The sequence below is a fragment of the Abramis brama genome (genome assembly GCF_963993115.1).
Source record: "Abramis brama genome assembly, chromosome: 2".
NCBI lineage: Eukaryota > Metazoa > Chordata > Actinopteri > Cypriniformes > Leuciscidae > Abramis > Abramis brama.
Genome location: NC_139964.1, coordinates 54,235,954 through 54,258,493, shown reverse-complemented (window position 1 = coordinate 54,258,493; position 22,540 = coordinate 54,235,954). Strand labels below are relative to the sequence as shown.

At 35.6% G+C, this 22,540-nt stretch overlaps 1 protein-coding gene across 4 annotated transcripts in view; it reads right to left on the bottom strand.

The window, feature by feature from the left end:
* Positions 1–4,631: 4,631 nt before the first annotated feature.
* tbc1d1 (TBC1 (tre-2/USP6, BUB2, cdc16) domain family, member 1) overlaps positions 4,632–22,540 on the bottom strand; it is a 78,630-nt gene continuing 60,721 nt past the window's right edge. For all 4 annotated transcript variants that reach the window (XM_084106708.1, XM_084106707.1, XM_084106709.1 and 1 more), the window contains 8 exons: positions 19,906–20,082; positions 16,699–16,860; positions 15,591–15,752; positions 11,944–12,188; positions 10,665–10,824; positions 7,854–8,023; positions 6,489–6,665; positions 4,632–6,216 (listed from right to left, as the gene is read on the bottom strand). In XM_084106708.1, the coding sequence (XP_083962834.1) occupies positions 6,004–6,216; positions 6,489–6,665; positions 7,854–8,023; positions 10,665–10,824; positions 11,944–12,188; positions 15,591–15,752; positions 16,699–16,860; positions 19,906–20,082 (1,466 nt within the window). In that variant the 3' untranslated portion in view covers positions 4,632–6,003. The remainder of the gene's footprint in view (positions 6,217–6,488; positions 6,666–7,853; positions 8,024–10,664; positions 10,825–11,943; positions 12,189–15,590; positions 15,753–16,698; positions 16,861–19,905; positions 20,083–22,540) is intronic.

Sequence of the window (22,540 nt, the reverse complement as noted above, 5' to 3'; positions counted from 1 at the left end):
AGACGTTAGATAGTTAGTGGTGCTTGCTGAGGCATTTTTTCTATTACTATCCTCTTTAAACAAGCCCTTTACATTGTTTTTTAAACGCACCCTAAATTATAAAGATTAAATGTTGCTGTATAACGCATCATATATACGTCAAATCAACCAAGTATGATAAAATATTAAATGTATAGCAGTAATATATTATGTAGAAAAACCCATTTATACTCTGTGTAAAAATGTGATGTAATATTGCAAAGACAAGTTAATTAAATTCAAAATATAGAAGTGTGTACCGGCCCACTTCGAGCACAGCCCATCGCCCAAGTCTTGGTAACACTTTATTTTACAATGTCATTGTTACTTGTAGTTACTAGTAATAACTACAAAGTATGCATAATTACATGCAACCAACCCTAAACCAAACCCTATAGTAGTTACTTAATATAATTACAGTGCAAAGACACCTTAAGATAAAGTGTTACCAAATAAAGTGTAACCAAAATCTTACGCAACCAGAGTAACTGTTGATATGCTGTGCCGTTCCAAACTGCTTACAGACAGTGTGGTGTGGCTGAAGCACGACGGGTGTAGCAAAACCACAAGTTGGCAAAAACTACAAATCACTCCAGTGTTGCCAAGTAGAAGAATAGGTGAGAAAGGTGTACGTGAATTAAAGGTGTGGAGGAAGCAGAACAACGGAACGGTGGTTTCACAAGCAACTATTTCGACACCTCTTTTGCAAAAAGATGTGTTGATTAAAAAAAACATTTCAGCTATTACACACACAGCCGATCCTGACCTTCCTGGGGCCCTACACAAAATTCTGTTAAGGGGCCCTGCCTGACCCGTGAGCCATGTCAACCATTTGCCATTGCCACACAGTCACACCTGACACCCAGTGCTCCCACTACAATCCTCCCTCCTTTAACTAGTAGGCTACTAATGAAAATGTAATTCCTAATATCAGAAATAGACATTGTTACTAGAAAAAGTACATTCTTAATATCAAGAGTTCACATTTTAAATAGTACAAATTTAATTATTGATATCAAAAATGCATCCTGTGAATGAATAAAAGCTAAAATGGCGTACCACAGCATGTCACTGTGTTTTAAATGATAAAAGCAATACTTGATGGTTATTATTTACTGAGGGATGCGCATCCATATTGATCAGTAGGCCTATGTCCAGCCAATCGACATTTTAAATGCAGTATAGCCTATAAATCAATAGTCAATGTCAATACATTGCTTTCCATTTTGCTTAATTGCAGAGTTGTAACTAAACTGACTTGGAGACTAGATAATCATTGTCTTGTTTTAAAAGTAGGCCTATGTGCGCCTATAATGAGGAGTGCCATCACGCCCATATTGTACTGGTCCCCACAGATGTGTTGCTGGAAAGTGCTTGTTTCATTTCGTGCACGCGCATATGAACGCATGTTAACGCGCGACGCGGTTTCCGAGCTGCAGTTTATAAACAAACACCGTTGCCCTTTGTCGTTTATCAAACGTAAAATTTCACTCTCACTTTTTTTTGTCAGGCCCATACCTGAAGCCCTGGAAGTGGTAGGCATTAGCAAGCAAGACACAGAAATACCAAAATACCAGACTAGAGAGAGATGCATATCAACTTAACTTTAACGTTACTATTATTTGCTGACATCAAACTTGGAGAGGAGAGAACACAAGTCTACCTGATATCTGTTTCCGCAATTCACTCCCCTGGTGTTTTTTTCTCTCTCTTTTCGTGACCAGAAGGATAGTTCCGCTTAATTTTCTCATCGATTTTTTAAACTTTGATTGACGCGCTTTGACACGAGGGGGAGTCGGGGCCTTGAGTAATTTGCGGGGCCTTACGCAACTTGCGTAGTGTGCGTATAGAGCTGATCGGCTCTGATTACACAAAACAACAGAGCTAGATTTAAGTGAAATTAAAGATGGGTGAGAAAATGAGTGGGAGGATGGGAGGACGTGTGTGTGCTAGTGCATTTTGTTCTGAATGTATGGTTCAAACTGAGCTTAACTGGCACTTAGCCTTCCTGGAATATTTGGGCAGTCACAAACACAGATCACACAGTTTGTGAAACATGACAGCTGAGGAACAGGCTCTACGGTAGTTGATCAGAGAAAGTCTTTGTTCTAGTTAACATGATTGTGGAAAATAAAGTTATATTGCTACATTTATTATCACACACAAAAGGTTAGTTTAGTCATAAATCAACTTCTAAAACGGCTCAGATAAGTAGCTTCCTCCTATCTAAACACCCTCCTGTTATTAAGTAATGTGTATGTCTGCTGTCGTTTGACTTTGATCATTGGTTTTGAAAGTTGTGGGCTATTACACATCACACAGATTCCACTGATTCCAGGGCTTAAATTAAAACACACTGTATTTGCTCGTGGTTTAAGAAATGTTTGATATGCACTGATGAATGTTGTGTAGCAGTTAGGCAATCAATAATACCAACACATGGCGACAGCATTCACATCCAAAACAAACACATGATGAAAGCACTTTCTTAGGTTTTAAGTTATTAATGGCCTATAACAGGATTCAGAAACTTCTTTTGGCTCAGGACTCAAATAAGAGCCAATTTGTTAAATCTACCACTTTATCTTATGTTTACAGACATTGCAATTTATACAGATTTATATGATTAATCTGTTTACATTTATATTACACAGATTTAATTTTAATTACAATTAAACACATGAACATCAGAAACAAGCACACACGGATATCCAGGGGTTTGAAGTGAAATCATATCACTTTGTTTTCTGCTTATCCTCAATGTTAATATTACATCAATTCCTAACTATTTTCATACAGAAAATTTCACTAAAGAATGATTAAATACTTTTAGAAACACTAATCTATAGTGATGTAGCAGTTTATTGTTGACAATTCTGATACAATGTATTACTTGTCAACATATTAATAATAAAATGTTCTAAATATATTAATTTGAATTTTATATTCATTCAAACAGTAGAGCGTGGCACAAGCAACAACAAGGTTGGGTTTAATCGGCAGAGAATACATTAAAAAATAAAATGCATTTTAAAGTCAATTTGGATAAAAGCATCTGTCAAAATGCATAAATGTAAACAAATCCTTAATAATTTGAATAAATATTAATACCATTCAATATGATCATATACATACACACACACACACACAGTTGCAATCAAAATTATTCACCATGAATTATTTGAAGTATCAAGGCATTTTGGTAAAGATGGGTATGTCTTCGGTGCAGAGACTGAAGCTTGATGATCAATGGACGGACAGCCATCCCAAAGAATACATCCAAATCTACTGAAGCTTGGATCAGAGATTAGGCGTACAATGTTCTTGAGTGGCCTTCAGATTTAAATGTCATTGTAAAAATTTGGTGGAATTTGAAGAAAGCAGTGGTTAATGTTAAAACCAAAGATTATCAGTGACCTGGACGCTTTTTCAAGTTTTTTCAAAAACTTCCAAGCTCTTACAGGAAGAATTTATTGGAGGTTATAAAGAATAAAAGATTCTGCACAAAATGTACTTTTTGGGTGTTGAATAATTTTGCACATATGTATATATATATATATATATATATATATATATATATATATATATATATATATATATATATATATATATATATATATATATATATATATATATATATATATATGAGTGTGTGTATATATATATTATGGGGGACCAAACAGGAAATAATTCTATGTAAATCCGAATATATAGTTAAAACTCTGAATATATAGTTGTAAATCCTGAATATATAAATGCAACCCTGAATATATAGTTATAACTCTGAATATATAAATGCAAATCTGAATATATAAATGTAAATCCCGAATATATAGTTATAACTCTGAATATATAGTTGTAAATTCTGAATATATAGTTATAATTCTGAATATATAAATGTAACTCTGAATATTTATATGTAATCCTGAATATATAGTTATAACTCTGAATATATAAATGTAAATCCTGAATATATAGTTATAACTCTGAATATATAAAATGTAAATCCTGAATATATAGTTATAACTCTGAATATATAAATGAAAATCCTGAATAGTTAAAACTCTGAATATATAGTTGTAAATCCTGAATATATAGTTATAACTCTGAATATATAAATGTAACTCTGAATATATAGTTATAACTCTGAATATATAAATGTAAATCCTGAATATATAGTTATAACTCTGAATATATAAATGTAAATCCTGAATATATAGTTATAACTCTGAATATATAAATGTAATATATATATATATAGATATATATATATATAAACATAAACATACACAAACTCACCTCTTCAAGTGTCTTACAGGCATTGAAAGAAATCCAGCTTCGCCGAACTGTAAACTTGACCTCACTTTAACAAGTCGAAGCACGTGGAGCATTTAATTTACAGAAAAGCTTCTACAGATGCTTTCCTGAAGAAATGCATCTCAGTATTCACTGTAGATCGTTAAAACCAGGTGCAATGTTGTTTAATGAAATGATTCAACAGAACATCCAATTCAAAGTATTACATGGAATTGCTCTTTGGAGCGAGAAACACACACACACAACCGAAATGAAACCAAAGCTGTATATCAAGTAAATCAACGCAACTCACATCAAACTATTTAAAATGTATTTAATGCATATAATAAGAATAATACTCTCAATAAAAACCAATAAAAATAAAGCACTTCATCAAGAATGATGTTTTAACAGTGTCCCTGTCTTTCCAACACGGAGAAAAGCGAATGGAATTCTCCAGAAAAGCACAAGAGGTCAAAGGGTAAGGGCATATTGTCACGCGAATGAATCAAGATTATCGGTTTTCTTTCCTCATTCACTCACAACCCTTTTTCCAATGTATTTCCTACTGCCAAAATATATCACGCTAAAATACAGAGGTGACAACTCGTTTAAAACAGACACTTGCGTAGTGTGCTCAGACAAACACACTATCACAAATAAAAGCACCTGAAGTTTTTTTTTTGTTGAGAAAGTGTTAAAATACTTTCCGCCAAATAGCTAAAAACGCCATAACTGGAAACCTCAAAACCCAAATTATCCAAAAGACACGATGGATACTGAGTTTATACGTGAAGTTTGTGAGGAATAATGAAAGGAACCGTATGTTGCTTAAATGGTTTTAATCTTATTTTGGCAAATGTGTCAGTCAGGATTTTCTGTTGAGTGTAAGTGATTTCTGGGTAATCTGAGTAAATCCGCAGCATTCGGTCTGAGCCTCAGATGAAAAAATAAAATAAAATAAAAAATAGATGAAACATTTCTCTGTTTATGGAAGTGCACTCTTTGGTTTCTGTTAGAACAGAAGATTGTGCAGGTTTAGAGTGTTCAAGAGGGTTTTCTTTTTTTAGTTTATATTGCACTGGAATATAATGGTTGATTGCCACATCCATACATGCTCTCACACACAAACACAAACAATCACACGAAATAAGAACAGTGCAAAATTACACTGCACAGCAAGAGTGCATTTATCTGTAGCCTTTCAGAGGGCTGTTCAGTGCTTTCTTGGGAACTGTCAATCTAATGTATGAATGCCAATCAAATCTGCCAAGGAGAGGCTTTGTTGGGGTCACTGCCATGTTAAAAACACAGAAACAACAGCAGGGAGTGTCTATTAAAAAAAATAGTGATCCAAACCCTCTCTGTCCATAAAGTAAAAGCCAGTCATGAAAGCTGTAAGAACCAGAAAGAGAGGCATCTCAGCTATTTCGAGCTGTTTAATGCTTTGATCTTTTAGGTTGTTTGATCAGTTCTGGCGAGAAAGACCAAGATAAGATCTCCAAGATCATCTCAGTTGAAGGAACATCAGTGCCCTGAAAACCCTCCACTAAGATGGCTTGTTTAAAGAACGACAGAGCCAATAGGATTATGACAGGTGTGATATATACAAGAGGAGCTTGATAGCAGAACTGGTGATGACAGTTGAGTGTTTATAAAGACTTGACTCTGTATCCTCACTGGCAATAGTTATTGGTTGTTGCTTGTGTTGGTGAGGTTGTCCTGCTCAGGAGAGGGGCTGTTTATACCCAGACTCCTGAGAAGATCTCTGAGATTGGATACAGTCTGCTGCTGCTCTGTCTGTTCCTGCTGGAGAGTCTTTACCTCCGACTGTAGCTCTGACTCTCGATTCATCAGGCCGTCCACACGAGTCTCCAGCCACCTGATCTTAGCGTGGGCAACCTGATGGAAGACGATAACGTCAATCAAATGCAATGTAAAAAAAAAAAAAAAAAAATATATATATATATATTCAGGAAGAATTTTTGCAGGGAAACTATTCACACAACATCTGATGCTAAATTAAAACAGCTGAATAAATAATACTAATGAAAAAAGATCCATTCCAATTTGAATTCGTTCATGTTGAAAATTCAGACAACATGTGAATAAGCCTGTAATCTATCTAAATGCATATATTAAAAAAGGATTCTGCTTGTGTTAAAATGAGCCACCTGTAGCTCCTCTAGGAGGTCTAAGTTTTGCTGTCGGAGGCTTCCATTGGTCTTCTCCAACTGGGCCACTCGCTGTGATTGGCTGAGAGTGGAGGGACCATCCAAGAGCTCGTCCTGAAGAACATGATACTCCACCTCATAGGCCTGCAGCTGCTTACTGATATCCATCTCAGACACCTACATGGAGACATGTACAAATATACAAGATGAGCATGTCAAAGATGGGCAAGTCAAAGCATGTTTCTTTGTGTGTGTGTGTGTGTATGTGACCATGTCAAACTTCAGTTATATGATGAGGGGGGTCTAAATAACTCCATCCAAAAACAACAAAATGAAAACACATCCTGTGTATGTTTTCATTTAGCTGTTTTTGTGTATGAGTGTGTGTGTGCGCGTGCACACGCATACGCACTCTTCACAACTGCCATTTTAGAGTCTCATAAATTCCTAAAAGTGTAGGGTGCTCATACACACTTCCTTGACATCAAACAGAGACATCTTCAATAAAATTGTTATCCTGGTGATCCTATAATGGAGTCATGTTTATGGCAGTGGAACTACATGCACAAATACTACTTTTTATATTTATATAATTTAAAAAGAGTAGACATTTTAAATATGAAGCAAATAGAAAAATTGTAAGATGTTTAAAAAGATTCTCATTCTAGACTGTCCAATAAATTTTGATTAGATACAATTAAAATTCATCATCAAAATCATCATTTTATCATTATCCTACATCAAACGATATTCATTGGATAAAGGTGTAAATTTTAGTCTGTTCCTCACACAGCAATCATATGGCTTTGAAAGACGTAATACACAGGTCACATTAACCACTTTTACAGATTGTTTAATTTATATGTGTCTACTACTCTAAAATGTATTTACCAATCCCAAGAAGAACTCCTAAAAATGTAAAAAACATGCTTAATTTTCTTGCTGCTATATCTATTCATTGTGCGTGGTTGGGCATCATTTAAAATATTCAAGAGAAAGAAGAGTGCTCTTGGTAATAGTCTTGCATGAAACACTTTTTCATGCAAGAATCATTTGAGACACACACACACACACACACACTGAGCAACACCCATACTTTACTAACTCCATCTATTATTTGTGCCGAGTTCATGATGAAACTAGTACTTATACGAAACCACATTTGAAGATGAACACGGGACACACCCAAGCACGAGTATGCGTTGATTGTGTAGGGAAAGACACATATATTGGTGTCACCACAAAAGCACCAAAAGAATCCACACCCAAATGTGCCACCGCCTTGACACTTAGCGAAAGTGCGTATGTGTTGGTGTGAGTCGTACGTCTATTTGGATTGCAGGTTAACTCTGACACATATATTACCTGATTGATTGTTTTTTCCATTTGCACAAGGCCCAGATTGGGTAAGGTTGTTTTGATGAACTCGACAATTGACTCTAAATTGTCATGCTGGAGAATCAGAGGCTTGTGGCTACCAAGTAGACTCAAGGCCACCTTGAAGATGACCTCTGATCCCTGAAGGAACAGCATGTCTGGAAGATATAAAATCAATAAATACTGTTCAGTTTACATCAAGGAATCCATTTGAAGGCATCTATGTTCGATTGCAATATGCAGAATTACATTGCAATATAATATATTACAGTTAGTATAATATATTACAGTTAATATAATATAATATAATATAATATAATATAATATAATATAATATAATATATGCTCACAAGTGAAGTTTAATAGTCTATTAGCAGCATGCCTGATAATAAATATATAAGGGACGCACCAATACCAAAAAAACTTTACCATTTTGAAAAAGTTGAGAATTGCTAAACAGTTTTATTAAATTATTTGCATTTATAAACTAACTTAAAGTGAGTGTTAAAGGGCAACGGTAAAATAAAACAGAAAATAAGCAAATACAATTAAATATCCAATATGCAGAGGGCAATTTTTGCCTCAACATCATTCATTAAAATTGTTTAATGCACACCTTGCTGTGGATTATTCCTTACATATAGAATATTTAATTTACTAACTACTATATATTTTTTGATTTAGTACTGCCCTGAATATGCTATGTTTATTAGTCCCTTGTTTGCATCTCATGACTACACAACTACACAAAATATACAATATAGTCGTTGATCATCCAGTTAATGACAGTATTAAGAATGTGTATGTGTATGTAAAGTTTTGAATTAGGGCGTTTGTGTAAATTCCATAATTATTTTGTCATGTGGACTATATGTAAACATCTGTTATGTGTAATAGCTTATTAAGAAAAAAAACATCATGCAGTTTTTTGTACCCTCTTATTTTGTTAAAATGATCAGTGTGTTTAAAAACTAAATATATGCAAACTTATTACTATAACGGTTCATATATAATATTAATATTTATATTACATTTTTCTTTATTACATCTACTTCAATACACGCTTTGCCTAAGACTAAAGGAAAAATCTGCAACTGAAAATCTCCAGTAGATTTGTTGAGAGTTGTGCGTTTGTATTGTATGTGTGTGAAGACAAAAGATTGCAAACAGAAATGTTTGTGTGTGTAAGTTAGTGTGAGATGAATATAAGATGAGAAGTTCCAAGATGGTTCAACCGATTATCCTTGGAAAGAGTCATACGAGTTTGTGTGTCACAAGGTCAATGACATTCAACCTTATAATCACACCACACACACTGTCACGGAACCATGGTTAGGCAAAACAAAGTTAGCGCCAGTCGCCATGCATCAGCGATTGTGATTATCATGCATAATTAACTTCAGCATTCCCATAGAAGATAAGAGAGATTGCAAAGTAGGATAAAGAGAGGCAATGAATTTTCAGCTCTCTAAAAATGATAAATGGAGAAGGCCAGATTGTCAGTTGAAACCTCAGAATAATTTAATTCAGCAACAAATGTAAAAATTCATATATATAAAAAACCTCTTACTAGTAACACTATACCATTTGTAGACCAGGCGTTCTCAACTCTGGCCTTTGAGATCCACTTTTCTGATGAGTTTTGCCCCAACCCTAATCAAACACACCTGAACAAGTTAATCAAGGTCTTTAGGATTACTAGAAATTTACAGGCAGGATAGTTTGATCAAGGTTGAACCTAAACTCTGCAGGAAAGCGAGAACCCCTGATGTAGACAATTTTTAGGAACTTTTGGATTAAATCTCATTTTTCATCCAGCAAATTATACAGAGGGAATAAAAACAAATATACCATTTTTTTCTGTTCAGATTGCGGTTGCCTTTTCAAATGTAATATATAAAAATACATCATAAAAACAAATTATTACATTGTTAAAACTGTGATGATGTAAATAAGTAAATAAATAAATAAACAAAGAAATTTGTTAAAGTTGTTAAGTTTTAGTTAACAATAAAATTGTGAAAATCGGCACAATAAGCCACGAGATTTAAGATATCATCCATGTCTGTAGCACAAACAGTGCAGAGCGTGTTATGCAGCAAAGTTTAATACTAAGATTTATGGGTTTTGAGAAAGTATGTGCAATAACAGGCACCACTTAAGAGACAAATAACAAAGAAAGCGAAAAAACCAAATGCAAAAATTCTTCACCAACCAGTAAAACCACCCCGGCACCCGGTGCCAGCTTGCAACATTTCGTTAATATCTCTGTAGTCAGGGTGTGTTTGTGTACATGCAGATATGCGTGTGCCCCTGAATGTATTTGGTAACGACAAAAGAGAGAATGCGCTGTTGTGTACAGTACAAGTTCCACAGTATCCTACGAGACAACAAAAGTATGGCAAACATGCAGGCCATCTTCATAAACACTTCTATGGAAATTGAGAGAATCACTATCTGACTTGCCTGCTCATATCTCCTAACGTGCTTTCGTTTTTACTTCAATAAAAGATGCTTTTTTATCTCTGGCTGATGTGGCTTGGTGGTTAAACATCTGAGCTGGTAACAAAACCCAAGGATTGTAGGTTGTATGCAATTCATGAACTACAACCATAGTGCCCTTGAGCAAGGAACTTGTCCAAAGGGACTGTCCCTGTTTTAAATAAATACTTCTGCTAAATGTATAATTGTAAAAAGTACTGTGGTAATGGGTAATCTCAGGAACTCATTTAGATTGGGAAAGTGTGCATTGCGAGCGTGTGTGCGTATGAAAGTGCGAGTGAGGGTGTGTGCATTCACCGAACACTCGCGCCACGAATCCAAGTGGGAAATGTGAGGCAAAGGCAGTGAGGAACCAAGGAGCGGCGTACAGACTGGGGCCGATCTCGTACTGCTCCAGATGAGTGTACAGCTCTCTGTGATAGTCGTGCAACAGACGAGACAGCTGATACATCTGAATCTGAGAAAGAGAGAACACACAAGACAGAAGTCAGCAAGTCCGATTATCATGGATAAAGAATTCTGGTATACTGTGGAATACATTAAACTGTGTTATAAAACATATAAGATATAAATCATATCTCTCATCTGATGAACACTAAAAAAAAAAAAGGTGATGGTTACTTGTGGTGTTTTTATTGAGCATCTCTTACAGTTATCTGATCAAATTCTTCTTGCATGCTTAGCTGTGGAATTTGTTGTTTTTTTTGGGGGGGGGGGGGGGGGGGGACTTGTATCTGGGCTGTCAAAGTTGACATATTATGTGATTATGTTAAATGTTTATTTGATTTAAGATTTTGTATGCAGTAAAAATAAATGCAACCCATTACTTAAAAGGAAGTGAACAGAACTATTTAAATTATTACAATAATGAGATCACGCTAAAGTTAAGATTTCATAAATCATAAATTTCTATCCCATAAACTCTTTAACAAGAGGAATCCTTTTGTACAAAGCCAAACACAGTAACTACTTTTTTAGGAAAAGTTATTATGACTGAAATTGGGTCTATGGGACAATGACCTGTCCTCTCATATATGGGTTTGTCTCAGCTGTGTTCAGATATGAAAAACAGAGTGTGAAAACCCATTTGGCTGGACAATCAATATAAATGTCTTAACCGTCATGTTTGATCAATTTAATACATTTAATTTAAAAAAAAAAATAAATTATTGACCCCAAACTTTTGAACAGTAGTGTACAAAAACTTGAGTAACACATCTAATTGTCTAAGGAATTCACCATTTATCCAATCACAGATCAACTCACAAGAAAATATGATTTAAAAAGACTTTATCCTGTCATCATTTATTCAACATGTTGTTCCACATCGTCTGTCTGACTTTCTTCCATGGAAAATAAAAAGAGACAGAAAAATAATGTACTGCTTGCTACTACTTGGCTGGTCATGTGATTAAACACGACAGCCACCGTGAAGGAAATAGAGGCCACTGATATGTAGGATTAAAGGCCACTGTTCATTTTAAACATATGTCAAAAGCACTATTTAGGTGTAAAAAATAAGTGGGAAAAAATACCATTTGATAACATATTTGTTAGCATGTGAATGTTACTGTACCTGCAGTATGATCATATCAGGTCTGTACTGTTTCCGTAGCCCCATGTCGTACATGAGGAATCTGAGCATGTGGAATGCGTCCTCCTCACTCATATGGAGCAGCAACACGCCGGCCACAAAACTCAAGCCCTGGCAGTAACCCACCTCTGGGTCCAGTAGAGAATATGCCTTCAGTAGATTATAGAGGGACAGCTGGCCAGCCCCCAGCTGAGCGCTGAAATACGGATGAGTGGGAAATGTACGTCCTGGGAGAGGAAGAAGAATAATCATTCAAGTATTAGTTTTTTTCAGTACAGTTCGAGTGAAACAATGCTGCTGCTGTTATTGATGTTGGCAGAGACATATGCAAAAATTTTATATATCCTCCCCCTCCCTCCCTCCTTCCTTCTCTTCTGTCTGCGTTTACAGTGTTCAGCCCCATTCAGAGGTTACTCCAATGGATGTATGGCACTTTAGCCAATTGACAGAAGGACAGACCAGGACTCAAATATTTGACGTGTAGCATCATCAACCAAAAGGCAGGTGCTAGTTTTTCAGTAAACATTTGAGGCATATATACAGAACTGTATGTGCTTATATTCCAACAGTGCTGCTCCCATGTAGGTTTATACAGAGGGCAAGTACAGTATTTAGACACTCAAGTCACATTTCAGTGTTTTGATTTCATTGCATTACATAAGTAAATACCAAACTAAGTGAAATCTGCAAACTTCTGATGCTAGACTTTTTCTTATACTAAATGTTATTTTTTTAATTGTTTCCCCAAAAGAAATTACTTTTAAATAGTAATAAACACTAAAACAATTGTTTGCAATGTTAACAGATATGTACACGTTTCAAATTATTGAAAACAATATTTAAAACAATGATATGACTCATTAAATGCATGAAATCTGTAGGGATATTTACCCTCCTAAGCTGTTCTGTCTTTTTTTGACCAATTTCACTTTGTTAATTTAATAAAAAATGGTTTGCTCAATCTGAGTGGTTCAAAACGGTGACTTTTTTATATATGCAATCTGATCAAAATAAAACCTAGACTTCATTCAATGAGTCTTAAAGTCAAACTACTCTCTGCTATTCGCAATCAAAACTGACGACCACAGGAATGAATGGGAAAGACCTAATCACTGAGCTGTGTTGAATGAAATCTATTAGCCACAATGTTGACAATCATACACAGAAATAAATGGGTGAGACTATAAAAATATCCAGAACTTTCACACCTAACACATACTTGAGAGTGAGAATAAAATAAATGGGAATCTGTAAACCAATAATAGTTGGATAATGTCTGAATAAATATCCAAATATATAACCAAGCATCAAATCTAGAATTCTTACTCAGCAAGCGTTTGCATAAATCACTCATTTACAGGCCATTATTGTCATAACATGATTTTGACCAGGCATTATGTTATTTTTCTTTTTTTACCAGATGGCAGTAATCTGGCTCAAATTCATGACAAAATCTCACTTTCTGTTTAAATGTATACAACTGTAGATTTTTACAGTACTGAAGTTCCAAAAGTTTGCTAATTTGCTTTTGGAAATAATGGCGTAAGATGAAATATAAATGGCCATGGCAAATGGTGTCACTCACTTTAATAACACAATAATCTTACTACATCTTCGAATACTTGGACTACCTCGAATGGTTGGAAATGTTTAGAACATGAATTATGCAAGCATCTTGCAATATAGGAATTTGCAGTACTGCATAGAATAAGAGTTTTTATGATCCCGTCTCCCTAGAAACAATATACATTCCTATAAGATTAGGTGTCTTCCTGTGTTGTAAAGATGTATATCTCTCTTTCTTCCCGCTGTCACTGTGCTGAGAGCCAGTGACACCTCCCTTTCATTGTCTGAGCCTCCCCGTTAATCTCTCCATCTTCACATCTGTCTATCTCTGTTAGTGTCTCAACCATTCATTCAGCCTGAGGTTCTGCAGAAGTTGTTCTCTATAATAACTGAAGTACTGATCATATTGCAAAGAATGGAGACTTTTGTGTAAACTCAAATGACAATTTTTGAAAACATTCCAGGGCAAGAATGAACAAGCTAGTGTGTTAAGACACAACAGCAGAATGGTTGTTTTTCGGCATGCTAGAGCATAACAGTAAGCAAGCCCAACAATTAACTGTTGAGCCATCTAATCGAACGGTCAAGTTTCTATCTTTCTCAAGACATTTCTGAGAGGCAAAACATCTTGAGCAACAGCGAGACACATCCAGTTGACTAGAATAAATCTGATAGATATTCAACAAAGACCTGGATAAGTGACGACCTTCAAAGGCAACAAACAACTACAGACTATACAAAAGGTTAACAGTAACTCTGTTCCAAAACCTAGTGAACTGCCTACCAAGACAGCATTTTAAGGGCATTTGACATTATTGAAAACAATAATAATCACACATTGTGAAAATGAATGGGGACATTAAGTGGTTAAATTGATCAAATCATTGCAAAAGTTTGGGGTCGGTAAGATCTTTTGAAGTCTATTATGCTCACCAAGGCTGCATTTATTTGATCGAAAATACAGTAAAATATTATAAGTACAGTACAACATTATTGCGACTTAAAATAACTATTTTCTATTTTAATATATTTAAAATGTAATTTATTCCTGTGATGGTAAAGCTTAATTTTTAGCATCATTACTCCAGTCTTCAGTGTCACATGATCCTTCAGAAATCATTCTGATTTGCTGATTTGTTGCTCATGAAACATTTCTTATTATTTCAAAGTTAGAAACAGTTGTGCTGCTTAATATTTGTGTGGAAACCATGCTACTTTTTTTTGAGGATTCTTTGATGAATAGAAAGCCTTTATTTGAAATAATTTTTTGTAACATTATCAATGTATTCACTATCACTTGATCAATTTAATGCCTCCTTGAATTCAATTTACAGACCCAAAAATGTTAACACAGTAGTGTATATTAATATAATAAATAACACAATTTACTTTCATTCAGTCCCAAAGAGTACATTTTAATATTTTTAAATAACTTTTATAAATAACTACATTTAATTTATTTAATTTTATTTACAATTTAACCTGACATTTGAGATAGTATTATTTATATTTTTTTAGAACAGTCAACCTTTTTGACCTCACGTCCCCACTATGTCCAAGACAATATTTGAAGGCCCTCCTTTTTAAGCTGTTGTAATAAAATAAAACAAACAAAAACACAAAAAAATACCAGTTTAATGATGTACATCTTTATTTTAGCATCTAAATAAAGATTATGTTAATATAACTAAATATAAATAATTTAAATAATTGTAAGTCTTATTGTGGCCCCACTGTAAGTTTGCAGAGGCCCCTAGTGGATACCGGCCCCCTGGTTGAGAACCACGGTTTAAAAAAAAAAATACTGAATTGTTAGCATAGCAACATGCTAATGTATAATTCTATCAGAATCAGTTGTGGGCCCAGTCTCCTGTGTGCTTCACGAGAGGAGCATTATTTGTGCATCAAGCACAGTTGTTGCCTATCAAGAATGTCCCAAATTGGTCACTTATGAGGTTCCATTTTAGTTAGATGGTGCCCATGTAAGCTGTAAGCTGTAGGCACTAGGCAGCAATGCAGTTCACTAGGTTTTGGCACAGACCCATTGTGTTTGTAATACTAACCCAAGTCTATTAGGATGGCATGCTGTTGAGATGTGAGCTGCTTTAGAAGCTCTTTGTAAGGAGCGTTATTGTTAGGAGGTTTGGCGCTGGGCCCCTCCTTCCTCAGCAAATACTGCTCTGAAAGCAACTTCCAGATCTCTCCTCGATGCTGACGAGGAACGCCTGAGAGAGAGAAAAACAGAGCGAAGAGGAGAAAGAGTTTAATTGATGGAGCTTTGAATGTTTACATGCCTTGAGCACAACACCACAGTTTGTGAGCGTTTTCTTTAGTAATGTGTGATCTCATCTGACATGTAGATTGAAGTCCATTCAATCACTTTAAGAGGACAAAGTCAACATTGACAAGGACTGACGTAAAACGGTAACACGCATCCCCATTCACACGCATCAGAAGATGACATTTACAAACATCACAAATCCAAAAACCAACTACAAGCTTAAAACATGGTTCCTCGTGAAATGTCTGTCCCACTAGCGTGACCAAAAAGAATTGCAAACACTCGTCATTTTGTCTCCACCGCAGTATATCATACATAAATCAGTATGATTAATCACTGTGTGAAGAACTACACCAGATCTATCGTGATAGCATGGTAAACTACGTGTAACATTTTTTTGTATGTGTAGGTGTACGTGAACATTATGTAAATGCCACAGTTCCACTGAACTTGAACGGGTGTGTGTGTGTGTGTGCGCGTAAGTGCATGCAAGCTCACCATTCACAATACTGTTCTGCAGAACTACCACTATAAAAAGCTGAATATCAACGAGACAGCTCTTCTATCTATGCAAATCAAACACTCACGCACATATTTGGAATACACCATCAAATATGAAAAACAATAATAAACTTTTCTTTTTTTTTTTCAGGAAAAGTCAATTAAAGGCTTCAAAATAAGAAATACACAGTTATCACAATGTACACTTCTCTAAACTGAAAACTGATACATAAACTGTCTAAAACATCATATTACATACTCCTCACTCAATGATCAGTTTTAGTTCAGTTAATCCAGGTGTCAAAATATTCACTGAATAGGGTGAGGCCAAACCTCAAATCAACTTCAACATTCTTATGTCTCCGTGTGTGTGTATGCATTTTAGTTACCTTGTCCCACAGCTGTGTGGATCTCCTCTGTGTCGAATCTGACCTTTGACCTCCCAGTGGTGCTGAGCATTCTCTCCCAGACCAGAGTGACATCTTTCAGACATGGAGTGATCTCTTCATAGTCCAGCTTCAGTCGTCTGCACTGCAGATCACTCTCTGATGCTGTACACACATCGAATAAAAGGTTAAGAAACAGAATAAAGATAGTCGAGCTAAAGAATAGCACATTAACAACCGCATGACACCACAGAGCATTTAATTTAATTACTTTTTCAGTACCATCAGAGAATGTCTAATAAGGGGAGAACTTCCACTCGCAGTAAACTTCCGGCTTCTGAACTGGTTGCAGTTCCACTCTGGTTCCATATGAGGGCGCTCACAGGACGAGTGCAGAATGAATGGAGGTCTATGGCGCTATACCCCTCAAAATCCACTTTTCTCAGGATATAATTTTTTGTCTAGTCATTTGAATGTTGTATTCGAAAGGAGATGCAAAGAAATTACACATTGCTGGGTGTTAGATTTTTTAGAGTCACTTATTTGCTTTAAAAAGTCTTTTAAAATGTCAATGACGTCATACACATCGCACGACCAGAGATACTGCTTTACGGCAATCCTTCAGTCACTTTGGTGCTTTCGCGCTCTGCACTTTCTTTTCTCTCGAGGCATCGACAACACAGCTGACACGGGTAAATACATGTGCTAGAAGAGTTTTTGTTTTGTTGTTTTAAAAGACCACGCCGAAAATACACACACACACAATGCCATCAAGCGGTATCTCTGGTCGTAATCAGTCCTTCACTGACCAATCAGCGTTCATTAGCAGAATGCTAGCATGTTATGGGCAACAACAACTCAACCTGTAAGAAACCGAAAGGACATAAGTACTCATTCATTCAACTTTCGACCTATAACCCATGTTGAACTTGCAAAACCTACAATCAAATCTGAGATTTCTCAACGGCAATCGGGTGAAAGAGACAAATTTAGCCGTCTAGCCCCATAGACTCCCATTTATTTTGCACTCATGGGTGATCGCCCCTAGTGGAACTCTGGTGGAACTACAACCAAAATTCAGTACAATAGGGCTTAATAGGGAGTGGCCAGGCCCTCCGTAGATGGGCTCTGGTACCATTTATGGACTCTGATGTGATAAACTAAGCTTAAGTCACATTGCCCAAAATTAACAAGAAAATTAATTTGAAACATTTATATCTAAAAACAATAGGATTTGTTGCCATTATGAAATTATTATTTATGAGATACATTACATTTTTATTGCCATAATCAAGCTGTTTATTTCTCCATCAAAAATTACTATAATTAAAAATTGGAACACAAACATATATACTACTGTTTAAAAGTTTGGGGTCTGTAAGATTTTATAATATTTTTGAAGTCTCTTATGCTCAGTATTTTTGTGCTTAATATTTTTTGTTTAAACTGATACTTTAAAAGAAATAGAAATCTTTTGCAACATTATAAATGTTTTTACTATCACTTTTGCTTTAATGAATGCTTGATGAAAAAAACAAATCTTACTAACTCCATACTTTTGAACATTAACGTCCATATTAAAAAAGTTTGAACTAGTTGTATAACCCATTGTCATGAAATCCTGCTCCTAGTGCTACATAGAATTGGGAAAAAGTATATATAGTGTGAAGTCCATATTTGTTATCATTTACATTTATTCATTTACCAGACGCTTTTAGCCAAAGCAACTTACAAAATAAGGAATACAACAAGCGATTCATCATATCGAGCCAATAAACACAAGAAGTGCAGGTAATGCAAAGTTTCAGGCATCGTTTAGAATAGTACAAGCTAAAACAGGGAGAAATTAAAGAATAGTTAAAGCACAGTTGAAGATTTTTTTTCAGCAGGATGCAGTCAAGTGCTGCTGGAATTCAGGGATTCTGCGTTCCGGGTAGCATTGCAAAGATCATTCCACCAGCAAGGAACAAAAACATCCTGGAAAGTGATTTTGTGCCTCTCAATGAAGGTACCACGAGGCGTTGTTGCTCGCTTACTGATCTCAGGCTTCTGGAGGGGATGTAGACTCATAAGAGCGAGTGGAGGTAGGAGGGTGAATTGAAGACCAGTCATGCTGCTGTGTTCAGGATCAATTTTTAGAGGTTTGGTTGCACATGATGGAAGTCCAGCCAGAAGAACATTGCAATAGTCCAGCCTAGAAATGACAAGGGCCTGGACAAGAATTTGTGGAGGATGCTCTGTTAGGAAGGGCCTGTTCTTCCTGATGTTGTGCAGTGCAAACCTGCATGATTGTGCTGTCCTTGCAATGTGGTCTTTGATTTGTATCTGTTTTATCGTCGTTTGTTGTTATGTTAATAAAAGCAAGCTGTAGTAAACCTAGTAAGTCTAATCGCACTTATTGCACCAGTGAGAATTCTCATTCAGACACGCACACAAACACAGGAAGAGACATAACGGCAAGAAGGGAAATTTCAGGAACAGGAGAATAATACCCTCCCCTCCCCACCCATCCTTACCCATGGGAAAAAATTAAACCATAAAAAAAGAAAGAAAGAAACAGAAATAGAAGTCTCCAAAGTGCCACACATCAAATGTCTTGTGATTGAGAAACGTGGTAATAAAAACAGGCAAGAAGTAGGGCAGACAGTCTTCCCAATACACTCCTTCTGACCCACTTTTATATGCACACACCCTATTCAATAGGTCTGGCTGCTTTCTTTTCAAGCTTCTGTTCTTTCCTTTCAGGTAATAAGAAGCATGACTGAGCATGGCATGGCAGGACGTGACAATCTGCCAATCATGAACACGCCCAAATCAGAACACATCTGTGCCAGAAAACTTCTTTACCTTTCATGATCATCTCATAACCTGCAGCAGCGACTTCCAGGTAAGGCTGCGCATGGGTGCGCCAAGTTTTGCAGATGTGTGTGTGTGCTACTATTTATGGAAGATGCTTTTGTGTATGCCGGCTGAATGTAAACCAGACAAATCATCCATCTAACAGCAACCTAAATGCCTAAATGCTTTTAATGCTGAATACCATTAATTGAATAAATCAATAATTGATAAATGATTTCATAATTGATTTCATTTTTGTTAATTTGAGTCTGCAAAAGGCATCCTAATGTTAGATGGATTACTTGGCCATTTGTATGCTGAATGAAAGTGTTCACAATGATACGAGTCACTGCATATGTGTTTGTGTTTTACCTTGTAGTTTCTGATTCTCTTTCTCCATCCGCAGGAGGAGGATCTGTTGAAGAATGGCTTTTCTCCATAACTCTCTTAGCTCCGCCCCACTCGTCTTTCTCCTCTCCTCTGGCACCGCCCCCAGGGTGCAGTCCCCGCCCCCCAATGCCATTCTGCTGCCAACCTCTAAAGCGGATTCTGAAAAATAAAGAAAAACGTAAACAGATTGTCATAAGACAAAAATCAGCCTGCATGAACTACCAACGTTTGCCTAGATAAATTACTAGCTACCAACATCATCTACATAACATCTACATAAACTACCAATATCATCATGTCTACGTTTGTCATTATATCATAATTTCAGCAGTTAATACCAAAAACGAGATGAAGATTCTGCATTCTGGTATGCAGTCTGTAAAAGACTGTAAAATGCTACAGTAAAAAGCAGTCTATATGACTTTTGGCCATATTTTATGATCAATTATCAGTATTTTTTGTTACTGTGCATGTCTCCAAGTAAATATTATTGCAAGGTATTAAATAAACTGTAATAAAATACAGACAGGCAGAAATTACAAATAAGACAAATAATATGAGAAAAGCTATATAGAAGGACCAAGTATTCAAGTAAACACTCAAAACATAAGTAATAAAAGGTAAAAAAAAATACTACTTAAATTTAAATATCGCTTTTTACAATCTGTTTACAATCATTTAAGACAAACATGATTGTGTTTACTTTAGGTGAAATTGCTTGTCTTGGCAAGACATTAGAGTAGCTACCAATTCTAAAATAAAAAAATAAAAAACCCAGCAACTGTCATCTCTCTAAATCAACAACACCTATATCAATTACCAACATCACCATCACTTATCACCTATATAAAATCTAAAATCAGAAAAGCATTCATGTATTTTCAAAATTACTCCCGATAGGTTAATAAGCCTACACAAAATAAATATTTAAATTCATGTCTATAACTACTAAAACCATGCACAGTTAACAGGCACAGTAAGCAGCTCAAAAGGTGATACTAAAAGAACCTGAAATGAGTTTGTAATTTCACCACATTAATAAACGGCAGGTGTATTGATAACACAGGTTCTCCACAAGATTTTGTAGTTTCCCCTCATGTTTGTAAAAATTAACACTTAACAAAAGAGACAAACCACAAAACAGACAAACTCGCATCACACTCATATACACGTGTCCATGCATACAGGCAGAGGTGTAAAACACCACCCAAACTATAGGGTGGATCCGAGACCTCAAAATACCTCTTTTGTTTACAAAGTGAGAAAATGTGCAAAAATAAAATGTACTGTTATTCATGGTATAAACATAATGTGAGATCACCTTATATAGGGGTGCATATTACAGGGGGAAGAAAAATCAAATCAGTGTTGAAATAAAACGACATTCAGCAACACACTGTACACATGTTTCTTTCATCTCACTCCTGTAATTATGCAACTAGATCGTGTCTAAACCTGCTGTAGTTTAGCGGTCTTCCCACCCAGTTAAAAAAAAAAAAAAAAAAAAAAAAAAGATAAATATAGACTGAATTTAAATGTACAATTCAGACAGCACCAGCAATAAGGCTCATTTGCATAAATACAAATGTTGCAGAAAGGTCTATTGCAGTGTGAACAGCTTTTAAGGCTCATAAGATTACAGGATTTTCAAACCCCTGTGTTCGATTTTTAAAATGTAAGGGAGTTTTTTCCACCACTTTCTTTATTCCAGTGGTCACAAAACACTTAAGATTCACTGAATTACTGTGACATTTTGTAATTCCAAATATTTATGGCTGTATATATTAGCAGCAGACAGCAAATGTAACTGTAAATGTCATGTGCACCCATCATTATCATTGCAAAACTGGACAGGAAACCTACCATAACGTTGGAAACTAAAAATCGTAACTGTTCGCCAAACAACAACTGAGTAAAGAGAAAGTTTACAGTTTAGCTAAGTGGATCAATAAAAAAAAAAAAAGTCCACTTGCAAAGAGAACTAGGTTCTTTTTTGTCATTAAAAAGTTCACACGTAAAGAAATAAATAAAACAAAGTAAAAAAACTTTATACTTTAAAAATATGTTACACTGATATGATTGTAGACTCCAGGCAAACAGTATTAGTTGAATAAAAGCAGTTTTATTTCACATGGAGCAGGTCGCTGCATGGGGGCAGCCATCTTGAGATCACATGACCAGCCAAATACTGCTTAATCTTTTTTGGATACATTCACTTAGAATAAATAACTCTCCATTACACTTTGCCTCATTTACAAAACAATCTGCGGTCAAATTCACTGAATAAACATAATCCTCCGACGCGATCCAGGGTGCCATTAAAAATAAACCATCCACTTGTTCCTGAAAAAAAACATCCAATTTTCACAAAATATTAGTTGTTTTCGTGCAAGACATTGCACCATATAATGCTTTCCATCTTCAGAAAGATCTTTCTTCCTCCTCATATTGCATGAGAACCGCAAATTGCTTAATAATGTGGAACAACCTATTAATAGTAAATAGGTTTTCCATTTATCTAAAAAGACCAGGCAAACTACTTAACAAACCTGTCTGAGATAGATACCAGTTATCTAAAAAGATACGAGTAATCGAACAAAAAACCCCACTTTGTTTG